The sequence below is a fragment of the Phalacrocorax carbo genome, chromosome 16 (genome assembly GCF_963921805.1).
Source record: "Phalacrocorax carbo chromosome 16, bPhaCar2.1, whole genome shotgun sequence".
In the NCBI taxonomy this organism is placed as follows: Eukaryota; Metazoa; Chordata; class Aves; order Suliformes; family Phalacrocoracidae; genus Phalacrocorax; species Phalacrocorax carbo.
The window spans coordinates 13,727,191-13,740,070 of NC_087528.1; the positions used below are offsets into that span (position 1 = coordinate 13,727,191).

The following is a 12,880-nucleotide window of genomic DNA, read 5'->3' on the forward strand; positions in this document are numbered from 1 at the left end:
TGGAGTTAGGCCAATGGTCCCAGAGAATCACCTTTCCCATCTCTCGCTGGTATGAAACACCCACCTAGAACATCACAGACAACACACACCCAGCTGGGTTAAAGAGAAGCCCCCACACTCCTCCCTCAGAGAGGACAACTGCCTGCACGCTGCTGTAGAAGAGGTATTTGAAACGATCACTTTCAACTGATCCACACTTGCCTCTGCAAAGGCATCAGTTACGCTGGGCGTGAAGGACCAATTGCTCATCCAGATTTACTCCAAGTGTATTTTACAAAGGAGGGAATTAAAACAGGCTCAAAGAGAAGATCGTTTAGGGCTGCCATAGCCCAAAGGAGACTGGTTTGGCCATTTGCTCTCTCTTTTCTGAGGTTCCCAAAATGGGAAACCTGACGATGAGAGGCAAGAACATCCACCTGAATCTCAAAGATGACGTCTATAGTTCTCACCGATGTAAACACCACGAACCCAGTTAATCCAAGTCCTTTTCAGAAGGGAGCTCCTCAAACAAGGAGAATGGCAAAAACAATTCAGCTCTGCAGGTCAACCCCAGCTCCATCACATCCATCCAACGCACCACAAGGTCCTTTCCATGAGCTCTTTGCACAGCAGCTGTTTTTTCCCAGGTGCACCCTGTTCATTCAGTCCAGATGTCCCCCACGGTACACGCTGAAAGTCACTCATTCGTGCAAAGGACGAAACCAGAAGTTGTTGACAATGGTGTGTGGGGTGTAAGCAGTCTCCAAATCTGCAGACTCTCCCCTCTTTATTCTCCATTTCTTGATGTGTACAGAAGACAAAAGGGACGATCGATTCCTTCAGTTTGAACCCACACAGCAGAAGAGTCGGCTCACTGCTCCGTAGCCAGGCTAAAATGCAAGATATTTTACTACAGGGTGGTGATTAATGTCTGAAGAGATAGAGGATGTACTCTCGCTCTGATGAAATGTGGTGTGATCCCAAGTATGCAGGATAGCGAGGAGCAAATTTATTCCTACAGCTAGCAATGGCAATTGTTTATTGGGGTTTCCTGCAGGAATGTGGTTTGCAAGGTCCACATCTGGAAACACAGGGTTTGAGTCCAACTTAAATCACAGATACGAATAGTGTTTGTCCATATATAAAATCCTTTCTGACATTTCTGTATGTCACACAACCAGGAAAAAAAAAGTCTGTTCCTGACTATCTCAGACTAACTGGAGTCCAATGGTGACAGCCACTTAGGGTCAGACACCAGATACACCATCTGTACAGTACAGCAGAGACCACTCCTATACACTGGCATCAAGCTCAGATCAATGTGTAAGCAATGTCCTACTTTGTCACTTGTAAATAATTATTGAACAATATATTTACCAAAAAAATGGGTAAAGACCAAACCTGTGTGTGCACACATATACACATATATTCAGAGACATTACATGTAATAGCCTGCTTCATCCCATTTTCCTCTCCAAACGCCAGCAGGCTGCGCATATTAAAACGGTGGTTATTGTATTTGCCCAAGGAAGAGTGAATGTGGGGATACAGGCTCTCTTTATCCATGTTCCAGGACACCGGTCCCTAAGACCTACAGGATGGGGCATCTATTGCCCCTGTTGACCTTGGATCAATCCCCAGCTCAGAAAGTCCGAATCAAGGGTCTGGAAGAAAAGAAGCTAAAGGAGAAAGGCCAAGAGGGCAGTCCATGCTCTCAGGTGTTATATGAAGATGAGCAACAGCATTTCCTGCTCCCTGAATAAATTCTAGCTGAGATCAGTACCATCTCATACATTTTCAGAGTATGCCTTACAAACTGGTGAGTTCAGGTATGAGGATGCACAGTTTCCCCTCTTAGGCAGGACAGCGGGGATGTGCACAGCTCAGTCCTTGGGGTGCAGATAATACACAGGTGTCACAGTATTGTTGATAAAAAAGCTCAAGTCCCCAAAACTGCTCATCTTTGGAGAGAGGAGGGGATAAATTCTGGCAATTCCCAGATGAAAATCTGGATCTCAGCTGTACTTCTTAATCACAAAAAGTTGCTGCTGAATGTAGATAATCAGACCATTTGAAGGCTCAAAGATGGCAATGCACCACACCTTCTCTAAAAAGTATGAAATATGAGTTTTAGAATGGCTTTACAGAATTTACCAGACACAACGCTAAAGCACAGACACATAGGTCTTAAAAGACACTGAAAAATATGCCAACGGATTCAAATGTTATGAGAAGTCCACAATGAAGGGAGCTGTGGTCTCCCATTTTCTCCTGAACCCTCCAGAGAAGGTTAGGGTATTGTGGTGCCCTGAAAGCTTTTAAAATCTCCACACGCCAAGATTTACAACCAGTTTGCATATAAGCATGTACGCTGCTGTCCTTGCTAGGGGATGTGGCATCTAGAAATAAAGGAAAGGAAAAAAGGAGAGAAAATCGTATGAAGGGAGCATAAGAGCGGATACCAACTCTGAAACTACTTGACCTACTTTCACTTCCCTTAAATAAGCACTGCAGTAGTTCCATCTCCGTGTGAATTATGCAGCTATGCCAGGACCAGACATGTCCTTCCTGATGTGTGAAAAGGGCTGTAACGCAGGAATCCCCAGGGCCCACTGAACACTGACACGACAGCTCTGCTCCTGCCAGGCCCAGCGCCCTCTCTGAACCATCGGGACACAAGCAGCAGAATTAAACAAAACTGAAATTCTTAAACCTCACCAAACCCTCCATAGTCTGAAACCTTGAACTGCTTTCAAACAAAAGCAGCACCATCCCCCATCTCAAACACAGCAAGGAGACTGGGGAAGTCTCCAGCTCTCCAATGGTCAGGACAACAGATGTTTCTCAAACCATCTTCCTCATTAGACCATGCAAATTATTACTGAAGTGTTGACCTCATACTCAGGTTTATAAACCTGGGCTTTTTAAACCAGGCCGACTAAGCAAGAAACACGGTCACCCCAGGCTCTTCTCCAGGCTCAGAAGTGTGACAGGTACCTCCAAAGCAGATGGCCCTGAGCAGACCGCAGGCACCCGGCGTTTGCCACGAGCATGGATGGACTCAAGGATGACGAGTCCTAACTTACGTGTCTCAGGGAAGGATCTGGGCTGCCACAGGTCACCACGGAGCCGTGTTACTAGATAAAGGGTAGGCAGCACATCTCCCTAAAAGCCAGGCACTAGAAGGAAAGTCTACAGGATACTTCTATCCAAGGCAGATGCCACCCAGCTTTGCCCTTCTGTACAGCCTCTGCACAGACCAACATACAGCCACACTGATGCACGTTTGATGGCAAATGAAGTCAGGTTCAGTTTGGAAATGAATATTTCCACCTCATTGCTCTATCTGATAATTTTCCAATTTCCATCAAACAAGAATGCTTCACCTCCCTCCACACACCATTCAGCTCAGCAGAAACATGGTGGCCAACTCAAAATTGCTGGTCTTCAGAGACTCTCCTCAGACACTATCTCAGCATCCCTGGAGCAGGAAAACCATGAACAGCATCACTAAAAACACCTTCACAGGCAACACCGGACGGCAGCTCTGTCCCTCTCCCTTCCCACCTTCCCTTGCCCAGCGTGCCCATGGGAACAGGCCCAAGGCAGCACCGGCATCAGGCATCACGCCTCGGATTAGAACGCGTTGCACATCCACACCTCGGTGTGTCTCAGACGTCTGCATGCCAGCTGCCAGCGCCCGTGATGACCCAGGATGGATGCGTCCCTGCGGGGCCCAGCGGAGGCAGGGGGTACCCCGGTGGAGGAGCCTCCAGCCTCTGGGTAACCCCCACTGCCACCACGGGCTCTTCCTCCGCAGCCACCACCACAGGCTGCCATCCCCAGTGGGCAGGACGGGCCAGGGATTGGTGGTCGGGAAGGTACCTGCTGCTACCGCCATCTTCGTACAGCCTCCTCCCGACGCGGGAGGGACAGGCCCCCCTCACACCCCGGGAAGGGGACCCGCTTCACACCGCACGGCACACCGAGAGGGTCACGGCTGCAAGGTCAAAATGCTGCTCCCAAATGAGCAGCTCTGACTGCGGCTGTGTGCGTGCAAGAGCCAGGACAACAGCTCCTAACCACGCTGGCGATGGGACGGGTGACACGGAGCTAACCAGTGGACCACAGATTACCAGGAGATGCCTGTTGAAGTCCCTACCCCATCGCAAGCTTCTGGCCTAACCTCGCCTCTTCCAAATCACAGCATGTCCCAGCTTCCCATCTGCAAAATGGGGAACACAGAGTTTTGTGCGACCATTTAGGTTTGCAAAGCTAAATCACTCAGCGCGTGTGAAGTGCTCAGCACCCATGGGAGCCAGCATCTGGCTCCCAACATTGGGGTATATTTGATTTAGACACCCCAATGTAGGTGGATTAGGTTTCTGGAAGCTCTGAGGAGCCCAGGTCCCAACAGTGTGGCAGGAAGCTAGATGCTCAGCACCTTTGAAAAAAAAAAAAAAAATCAATCTGAATTACCTTAATGGAGGTATAAGAGTACCAAATTTTGTTTCCAGTCACAGAGGGCCTATATTCAAAAGCAGAGTGTTGAGATATAAAAACCCTTGCAGAAAGAAGAGAACAGTCCTTCTAGGGCACTGATGCTCCAAGGGACATGAAAATTGCTAGAGGAATTTATTTTGGAAGCGGCAGACAACAAAAATTTCCTCTGCAGAGGAGGATTAGCACCTTAGAGAAATACCAAAACTTATACCTAATATGAAAACCAATACCTAAGATGTGAAATTATTGTGACAGAAATGGGGAACAGACAGAGAAATATTTACAGGAAAATTCACAGCTGTAATTTGTATGATTGTGGTTGTGATGATGAATCACAAGTAAGTGTGAACATGCCCAGTTAGGATATTCCACTTCGGTTTTTAATATTTTTTAGACAAATGGTAGTAACTCTCAGGTTCATTCTTAATGAACTCAGACAGCTGCAGGCTGTGCGGCTGGAGGGCTTGAAACCACGTGCCAGAAAGGTTTGGAAAAGCATAAGAGGAGAATAAAAGAGAAGGAGACACTTGAGAGAGACTTTGGGACAGCCAGAAAAATCCTTTTCAGGAATAATGACAGCCCCTGAACTATACAGAAAAAAAAAACCAAAGCAGCGGAGTCTGGTGTGCAACTGGACCTCCACTTGCTTTTGAGGGATCTGGTCCCGAAAGTCTATTAATCAAACACCTGCCATCACTCTTGGAGCATCTATCTGGGAAGCGTGCGACTGTCCCAAGTGTCACAAGGAGAATAAGGTCCGCACAGGGCACCTCTGGAAGCTCAAATCACAATGAATCCATGAAGACACCCACGTGCTATATGGAGGCTATGGAGTCCACCAGGCCACCAGACAGTTCTGAAAGCTGGGTCTGTGAGCATTAAAGGGAGTCATTTCATTTAGTCACCTTTCCAGTTGAGACTGCAATGCTCTGGTGTTCAACTTCTAGAGAGATGGCACCTCTGACAGGCAAGAGAATTCCCAGCAGCAACATGCTATGAACCAGATGCCAAACAAAATGCTAATGCTAATTGCGTATGCTAATTTTTTAGCAGGTGGATCTAAATTCTGTAGTCTGAAGTCAAGATCAAGGTGTCGCTGCACCAGAAGAGCGCAACGCTTTTCAGAAAACTGAAGTGCTCATCTACAGCCAACGGAACCACTTGGTTCATGGATGCTAGCGATGGGCAGCACAACACGGACAGCCGCCAGGCACACCTGCCGCGCACAGCTATAGTCGCATCTTACCACATCATTCCCGTATTGGTGTTACTTGAACCTCCTTTCAGCACAGGCCACCAGCTACAAGTAGCTCTGCAGAGCTCACACACAGTAATCTAATATTGTTTGTGACCTAAAACCTACTTGGACACAGAATAGATGAGGTAAAAGGTGGGATGCTTTTCAGTTGTTTGGAAATAGCAATTGAAAAACAATGGGTTGGAAGTTTAAGAGCTCACCCTAACCATGGCTTGTGTCCTCCAGCCTCTGCAGTGCCTGCTGCAGGGAAAACAAAGTTAGCATTTGTTAATCTGGTCTAAGTCAGAAATGCAGTCTGAACTAAGGAGAACCATGGTCTCAAGCGACCCTCCTCCACAGCCCCCGCTGCTAGGCAGCCTGCAGAGCACGGCAATCCCACGCAGCCTCGCTGACCCCAGCCAGGCGCACGCAGGGGCATACACGTCCCTGCACTGGGCCAGCAGCTGTCAGTAAAACGCTTACATCTTCCCTAGGTGGCATCCTTTCGTGTGAGAATTTTACTCCTCAACTACTGTCTGTCATTCAGGCTTTATCCTGCCTTTACCCTGTATAGGTCACATGTAAAACTGCGTATATCACTGTGCCATATACCCTACAGACAGGCTGGGCAGTATAGAATAACTAAGCAAAATCTCTCTCTGCACTTGTAAGGTAGATTTGGTGGTAGCAGTCACAGCTGAACTGAACAAGGTGCACGTCCTCCGTAGCTCCATCAGACCCATGCAGTCACAGAACCAGAAGAGACCTGCCTTCCGACCCCCTGCCTCGCTCCCTGCTGCTCAAAACATCATCCCGGGGCTCTGCCCACCTGCCCCACGGGATCTGTGAAGGAAACCCATTCATGGTGCCTTTTAGTTGTGATAAGGGATGTTTCAGCCCTCAGCGTCACCAGGAGGGCAGGTTTCAGAGAGCCGTAGCCCAAATTCTAGCAACTCCAAAGTTCCTCCAGTTCCTAATCTCATTCAAAGCCACCTGTGTCAGTCTCCTATTTAGAGGTCACTTCAAAGCCCCCCCAGTTTTAACACATGTTCTAATTCAGAACATATTTAGGGTGAAACCCTAGCAGCACTGGAGACGTAAGGGTTTTCGCCACTGGCTCCGGTCTGAGCAGTTGTAGCCTCTGCTCTGTCTCCCCCTCAGTTGGTTTCCTGGTCATTTGTGGCAAAGGTGACCTCCTTCAAGGCATCCCAACACTGGCAGCAGATGCACTGGGAAGGGTGGAGAAAGGAGCTGTCCTGGGCAGGGCCTCGGGGGTGCCGTGGGCTGGGCAGGAGCAGCAGGGCCATGCCACCCACAGCCACTCGGCCACTTCAGTCCTCACCAGCTCTCAGCTCCAAGGCCATCATGGAGATGGCACAGCAAAGCTGAGAGGTCCCAACCGCTCACCAGCTCCTCCTGCTCCCACACGTGGTCTTGTGTTCCTACGCGTTGCTCTGTATCCTGCCCTGGCACTGACCTCCTGTGCTCCCTGTGCACCCCCGGCAGCACACTCACACATCCTGGAGGGACGCAGCCCCAGCCTGAGACCCAAACCATGAGACATGGCTCAAAACCACTGCAGGTAGGAAAGAAAACACGAGGAGGGACACGAAAAAGATCTGGGAACCCATGTCCCAACTTTCTGTATTCAGTAGCATTTAATCTATGCTCGCTCTCCCTGGAAACACTATTCCAGGGCACAGCCTTTCTACTGACCAAAAGCCTCTACCCACGGGAGCAGCAAAGCTCTGGGAACAGCCTCCAGGCAGGCTCACAGCAGGCGTGATGCTCGCCGGGCTACAGAGGGTATTGTGTGCCACGGGATGTAAGGCAACTGGGAGGTACTGGTCAGAGTCTCAGTAACGTCATGTTTTGCAGTTGGGATTCCACAGCCTTTGAAATCATTTGCCCAGATAACATGCTGTTAAAAACCAAGGAAATAGCATGAACAAATGGAGTCAGACATCATGCATGGATCACCTGGGAAAACTCCCTGTGGAAACCACACTGAGTCCCTTCCAGCCCATGTATGCATCATCCCTGCTCACAGGAGCTAAACTCCACCCCTGGCTTACAGCGATTCCCAAAATGGTTTCATCCACACTCCCCGACTCCTTCTGCAACACTCTCAAGACCTCTCAGACTGAGAAACAGGCCCAAAAAAGAAAACCAAATCACACCTTGACAGGGTATGTGGGGTCCGTACTCATTTTACCAGGGTACGGAGCCTCAGCACTGAGGAGGAGCACGGCTACACCCAATATCCTGAAATTTCCAAGGCCAGCTCTGGCACGATGTGCCTTCCCTCCTCAGCAGTGGCGTCTTTGCTCCAGTGATGCAGTTTGTGCAGAGGCTTCCTCCCTCCTAACACACCCATGGGCACGAGGAGCCCCATTTGCTCCTTAGCAAGAAACCACACTCTTACCTGAACATCCACCAATCCAGCCTGATCAGTTCCCCGACCAAAACCTGTTAATCAAGCAAAATACAGCTAATAGGCAATTCACATTTCAGAGCAGCTGCAGGGCACTGCTGGCTGCCTCCTCTCACGCCCCAGCCAGAGCTCGGTGCAGGCAACAGGCATTTGGCGACAGCACCCTCTGCCCTCCTGGAGGCAGAAGCAATGGGACACCTCCGGATCGGTGGATCCAAGTCACAGAAACCCAAATTTCGTGTGAGAAATTGACCTCTCTGTATCTTCAGATCCACCCATCTGGACCAACAGGGAAATCCCCAGCAGTGTCGAGCCACACTCATCTCGGGAGGGTGCCGAGGGCACTCTGCTCCATCAGGCTGGGAGAGAGAAGCGATTCAGTGAACAGAAACACACCTGGCATTGGGAACACATCTGGGCCAGAAGGCCTGGAATATCCAATTCAAATCTGAAGTCTAGAAAGGTTTCTAGCCAACAGAGGAAAAAACATTCCAGCCTCTTTGGGAAGCAGGCAGGAGATGCGGAGACATCACCGTGAGGCACCAGCTGCGAGACAAACACTTGAGAGAAGCATGCAACCCAGAGATGCGAACGTCGCTTTTGAGTAACAGCATCCACTGCGGGCAGCACAAAGGACGTGAGGGTGAATTAGCTGTATCCAAGCTTAGTCAGCCTCGACAGCGAGAAAGCAATCCCACCAACAGCATCCACCGCTTTCAAACAGAAACGGCTATTACGGCGTGCAGCCTCCCAACAAAGCTTTAGCGCAGACACATCACCATTATTTGAGACACTTGAACGGCTATCGTGTCCAACCCAAAACGCTTCCAAACCCTCAGAACCAGTTACACCGCTGAACCAGCCCAGGATTCAACCCCTGCCAACAACTGCAACTCCCACAGAGACAGAGCAGCATCTTCTTAATGGACAACATTGACAGTCACATGCACAAACACGAAACTTAAGATGTAACCAACTAACAATGGAAGTTGTTCTGTGCTAGACAGGAGCCACTGTGACTTCCAGCGAATCCGAGACAGAAACCCGTGCCAATAAACACAGTAAAGTCAAATCCCTACAGATGGCTGATGGCGGGAACTCACTAGCTAATATGTCCTTTATTTAATGGAGATAGGGAGGAAAGAGTAACAATTTTCTGTAGAACCCCATCTGGGACAAGAGTGTGATGCTGCTGAGGGAGAGACACAAAAAGTGAACATAAAAATGCTAGCTCTACAACCAGCAAGAACACGCTACAGCAGAGAGGAAAATAGAGAGAAGAGAAGAGGACTTGCTGGAAAGGTCACTTGGCGTGGTAAGAAGCATCTAAAGTACTCCATAAAATTTCTAGGTAACTCATCAGAAACATGTTTCTAACTTGATAAAAGGCTTGCTTGAAAATCCTCAGCGTAAAGAAGGTACCAGAAATAGGAACAGACCCCAGCGGGTGTATCCTGGGGGAGCAGAAGGCACGGAGCTCAAGGAGAGAGGCAGCAACATGCAGAGCTAAGCAGAAGCAGCCTATAACCAGGGACGTCCCGGAGAGTCCAGGCAGTGGGGGAAGCTGCAGGAGCAGCTTCTGAGACTTGCCACTGACAAAACTCTCGAGACCTGCCAGGGAACTTAGAGAGGAAAAACTGGGGACATCTTTGCATGCTAGCTGCATTGCATTCTGCCACACGTACCGGCTGTGGGTGCGTCACCCATCAATCTAGATTGGTGGATCTGAGGATACAAAGCTAATATTTTCTGTGACGATGTACTGCTGTTATTTACTAGCGTCAGGAACAGCTCTGTGCCACACTTGCATTCAAACTTTGACAGGGATATCTAGAAAACTCAGTGAGAGCTAATCACTGTGTAACTCCCTGACATCTCCACGCTGTAAAATGACAATCCTCAAATCTTTGTTTATTTTAGTGCTGGGGTTGGGGGGGGGGGAATCTATCACAGTTATGACTTTCACAAGTAACACAGAAACAAGAACTTCTCTCTAATGAAAAGTAATAAGCACTGAATAAAGAGACAGGAGAATGACAGTGAATAAGTCTGGAACTTCATTATAGGCATATCTTGCATTAGAAGCTACAGTTTTTCTCAACTTAATCAATTCTGGAAGATGGGAGCTCCAGTGTAAAACAGGAAGATCCCAAATTTAACCTTTTCTTAATTTGGGGGGGGGGGGGGGGGAAGGGGGGGGAAGGGGGGCAAGGGGACAGGGACCGGGGCAGTGGGGGGGATACACCAAAAAAGTATTTTACAGTGACTCAAACTGACAGATTTGAGCAACCTACAAATAACTGAAGTAATCAAACTGCATTAAAATACCAGTGCGTGTTGGCCAAATTATGTCAAAGTTGTTCCACTGGTTGTGCCTTTGGCTTTATACTCACATGTGTGGATTTTGGAAAGGAACTCCAGAAGTGTTTAGAGTAAATCTTGCTGTGGACTTGAAAGGTGGATTTGCAAAATTTAACTTCAGCGCTTTGCGTTTACCTGGGAGACAACGAACATAAAGTAAACTTTTTGTCAGCAACAAAATATTAAGAGCATCTGGAAATAAACAGGAAAAGATAAAACATATTCTGAGAAAAGGAAAACACGTTTCACAACAACATTAGCAAATCATGGCTTGTGTTAGGGACACAGGGACGGAAAGGGGAGTCAGCTCTCACCCTGAGGTCCTCCCCGTCCCATTCCAAGCCAGTTGCCGAAGCGAGGTGTCCAAAGCACCTCCTGTGACAGCTGCAGCCCCTGCATCAGCTGCCAGGGCTACAGGGTACCTCCACACCAGCGCCCCAAGCACCCTCCGCGCACAGCCGCTCCTTTGAACACATCCACGCTGGCAGGCTCAGCCTCAGCTACGGTGGCAGAGGGGCCCAACGCGCTGGGCACAGCCCGGGCACGCCACCAGAGCACCCAGGGCAGATGGCGCTGGGGAGGGGGAAACGTACTTGGGGATGTCTTATTTAACACCCCAACTGTGGGAGGGCTGACGGGGTCCCTGGCCCTCCTCAGCCTAGCAGCGAACAGAGACAACCAGGCCTGAGCGAGGATAGAGGAGATCTGCTGAGTGGGTCGCCAAGCAGAGAGCAAAATTCAGCCCATCGGAGGGGCGACCAGATGAGAGAAACCTTTGCTCTGCAGCCAACTGAAAAAGCACGGGGAAAAAAGAAAATAAACAAACAGCAGGGTGGAAGCAGTCCTGGTCACCGCTCCAGCCACTGGCTAGGTATTTTTCATTGAGGTTGAGATGACCTGCTCGAGCACCGGCAGGATCAGGGACTACAAAGGGACATGTCCCTTCCCAGCCCTCCCACTGGGCTGCAGAAGACCCTGTCTTGCTCCCGTTTGGCTGCAGGAAACCTGCGCTCCTCTCCACCAAACACACCGAGACAGGGGCCTCTCCCACCCCACCTTCCCAGAGCCTGCGACTGAACCCCCAGCCCGGGGCTCCCCCCTGCCTGCACGACGTCTTAACGACTCGCTGCTGCTCATCCCAGCAGGCGCCAGCCACGCAAGGCTGGCAGACCTGGATTCCTCCAGCAACCTTCCTTTGCCTGCACCCAACGGCGGGTGTCACGTTCCCAACCATCTCACAGCGCTCCTGGGAAAAGCCAGAAGACACCATCCTGCTCTGCACCATTCCTCTACCTTGGACAAAGAGGTGCTCTGGGGAACTCCGAGGTGGAAAAAAAAAAAGATAAAAAACCTAGTTACAGGTCAAAGCACTTTACAGCAATTTCAGGGCATGAAATATTACAGGGATCATAGAATCATTTAGGTTGGAAAGGACCTTCAATATAATCGAGTCCAGCTCCTAACCTAACACTGCCAAGTGACATTAAACCATGTCCCGAAGCACCATGTCTACACGTCTTCTACACACCTCCAGGGATGGTGACTCAGGCACTTCCCTGGGCAGCCTGTTCCAGTGCTAGACAAGCATTTTGGTGAAGAAATTTTTCCTAACATCCTATCTAAAGCTGCCCTGGCACAACTTAAGGCTGTTTCCTCTTGTCCTATCGCTTCTTACTTGGGAGGAGAGACCAACATGCGCCTTGGTAATAGAAACATAGAATCATTTAGGTTGGAAGGGACCTATAAGGACATTGTGGCAACATACATCTAAAACTAGCCTGATAAACCAAAAAACCCTCAGAATTAAGGATGCTTTCAAAAGAAATATGGACACCCTGCAGTCTGGAAGGCGCAGGAAAGCTTGTGGCCAGCAAACGCCCATCTGCACCCAGCTGGTGCAGCACGTGCCCATCCTCAAGGCCTGACATCCCAGACGAGCTCAGCTGGATGCCGAGTGACAGGCTCAGATACGTTTGGGTTAAGTTCTGCCTTGAGGTCTCATTGCAGTAGGCGGGTGCTGCTGCTGGTGTTACCCGACCTACGGTACGTGGAGCTCCGCAGCACAACTCCAGCCACTCCCTCTTTGTGATTTCCTCTTAGAGATGACCACCTATTTTCTCTATCATACCTTTTACTTTTAAGTTACCGGTACATACTTTCAGTTCTGATCCTGCTGCAATACAATAATCTGGAAATATCTGCATACACATTGCATTTTCTAAAAATCACCTGATCTGTTACATGTAAACGCCACACAAGAAACATACAAAAATCCAACGGTGTGAAACCAATTATCCAAAGCTTTTATACATCACCATTTTTTGTGACAATTCATCAGCATATTTCCATAAGGTCCCAGTAAGTGA

At 49.2% G+C, this 12,880-nt stretch overlaps 1 protein-coding gene across 2 annotated transcripts in view; it reads right to left on the reverse strand.

Moving 5' to 3' along the window:
• MAP2K4 (mitogen-activated protein kinase kinase 4) overlaps positions 1 to 12,880 on the reverse strand; it is a 99,098-nt gene that overhangs the window by 52,273 nt on the left and 33,945 nt on the right. For both annotated transcript variants that reach the window (XM_064467487.1, XM_064467488.1), the window contains exon 2: positions 10,547 to 10,649. In XM_064467487.1, coding sequence (XP_064323557.1) covers positions 10,547 to 10,649 — 103 coding nt within the window. The remainder of the gene's footprint in view (positions 1 to 10,546; positions 10,650 to 12,880) is intronic.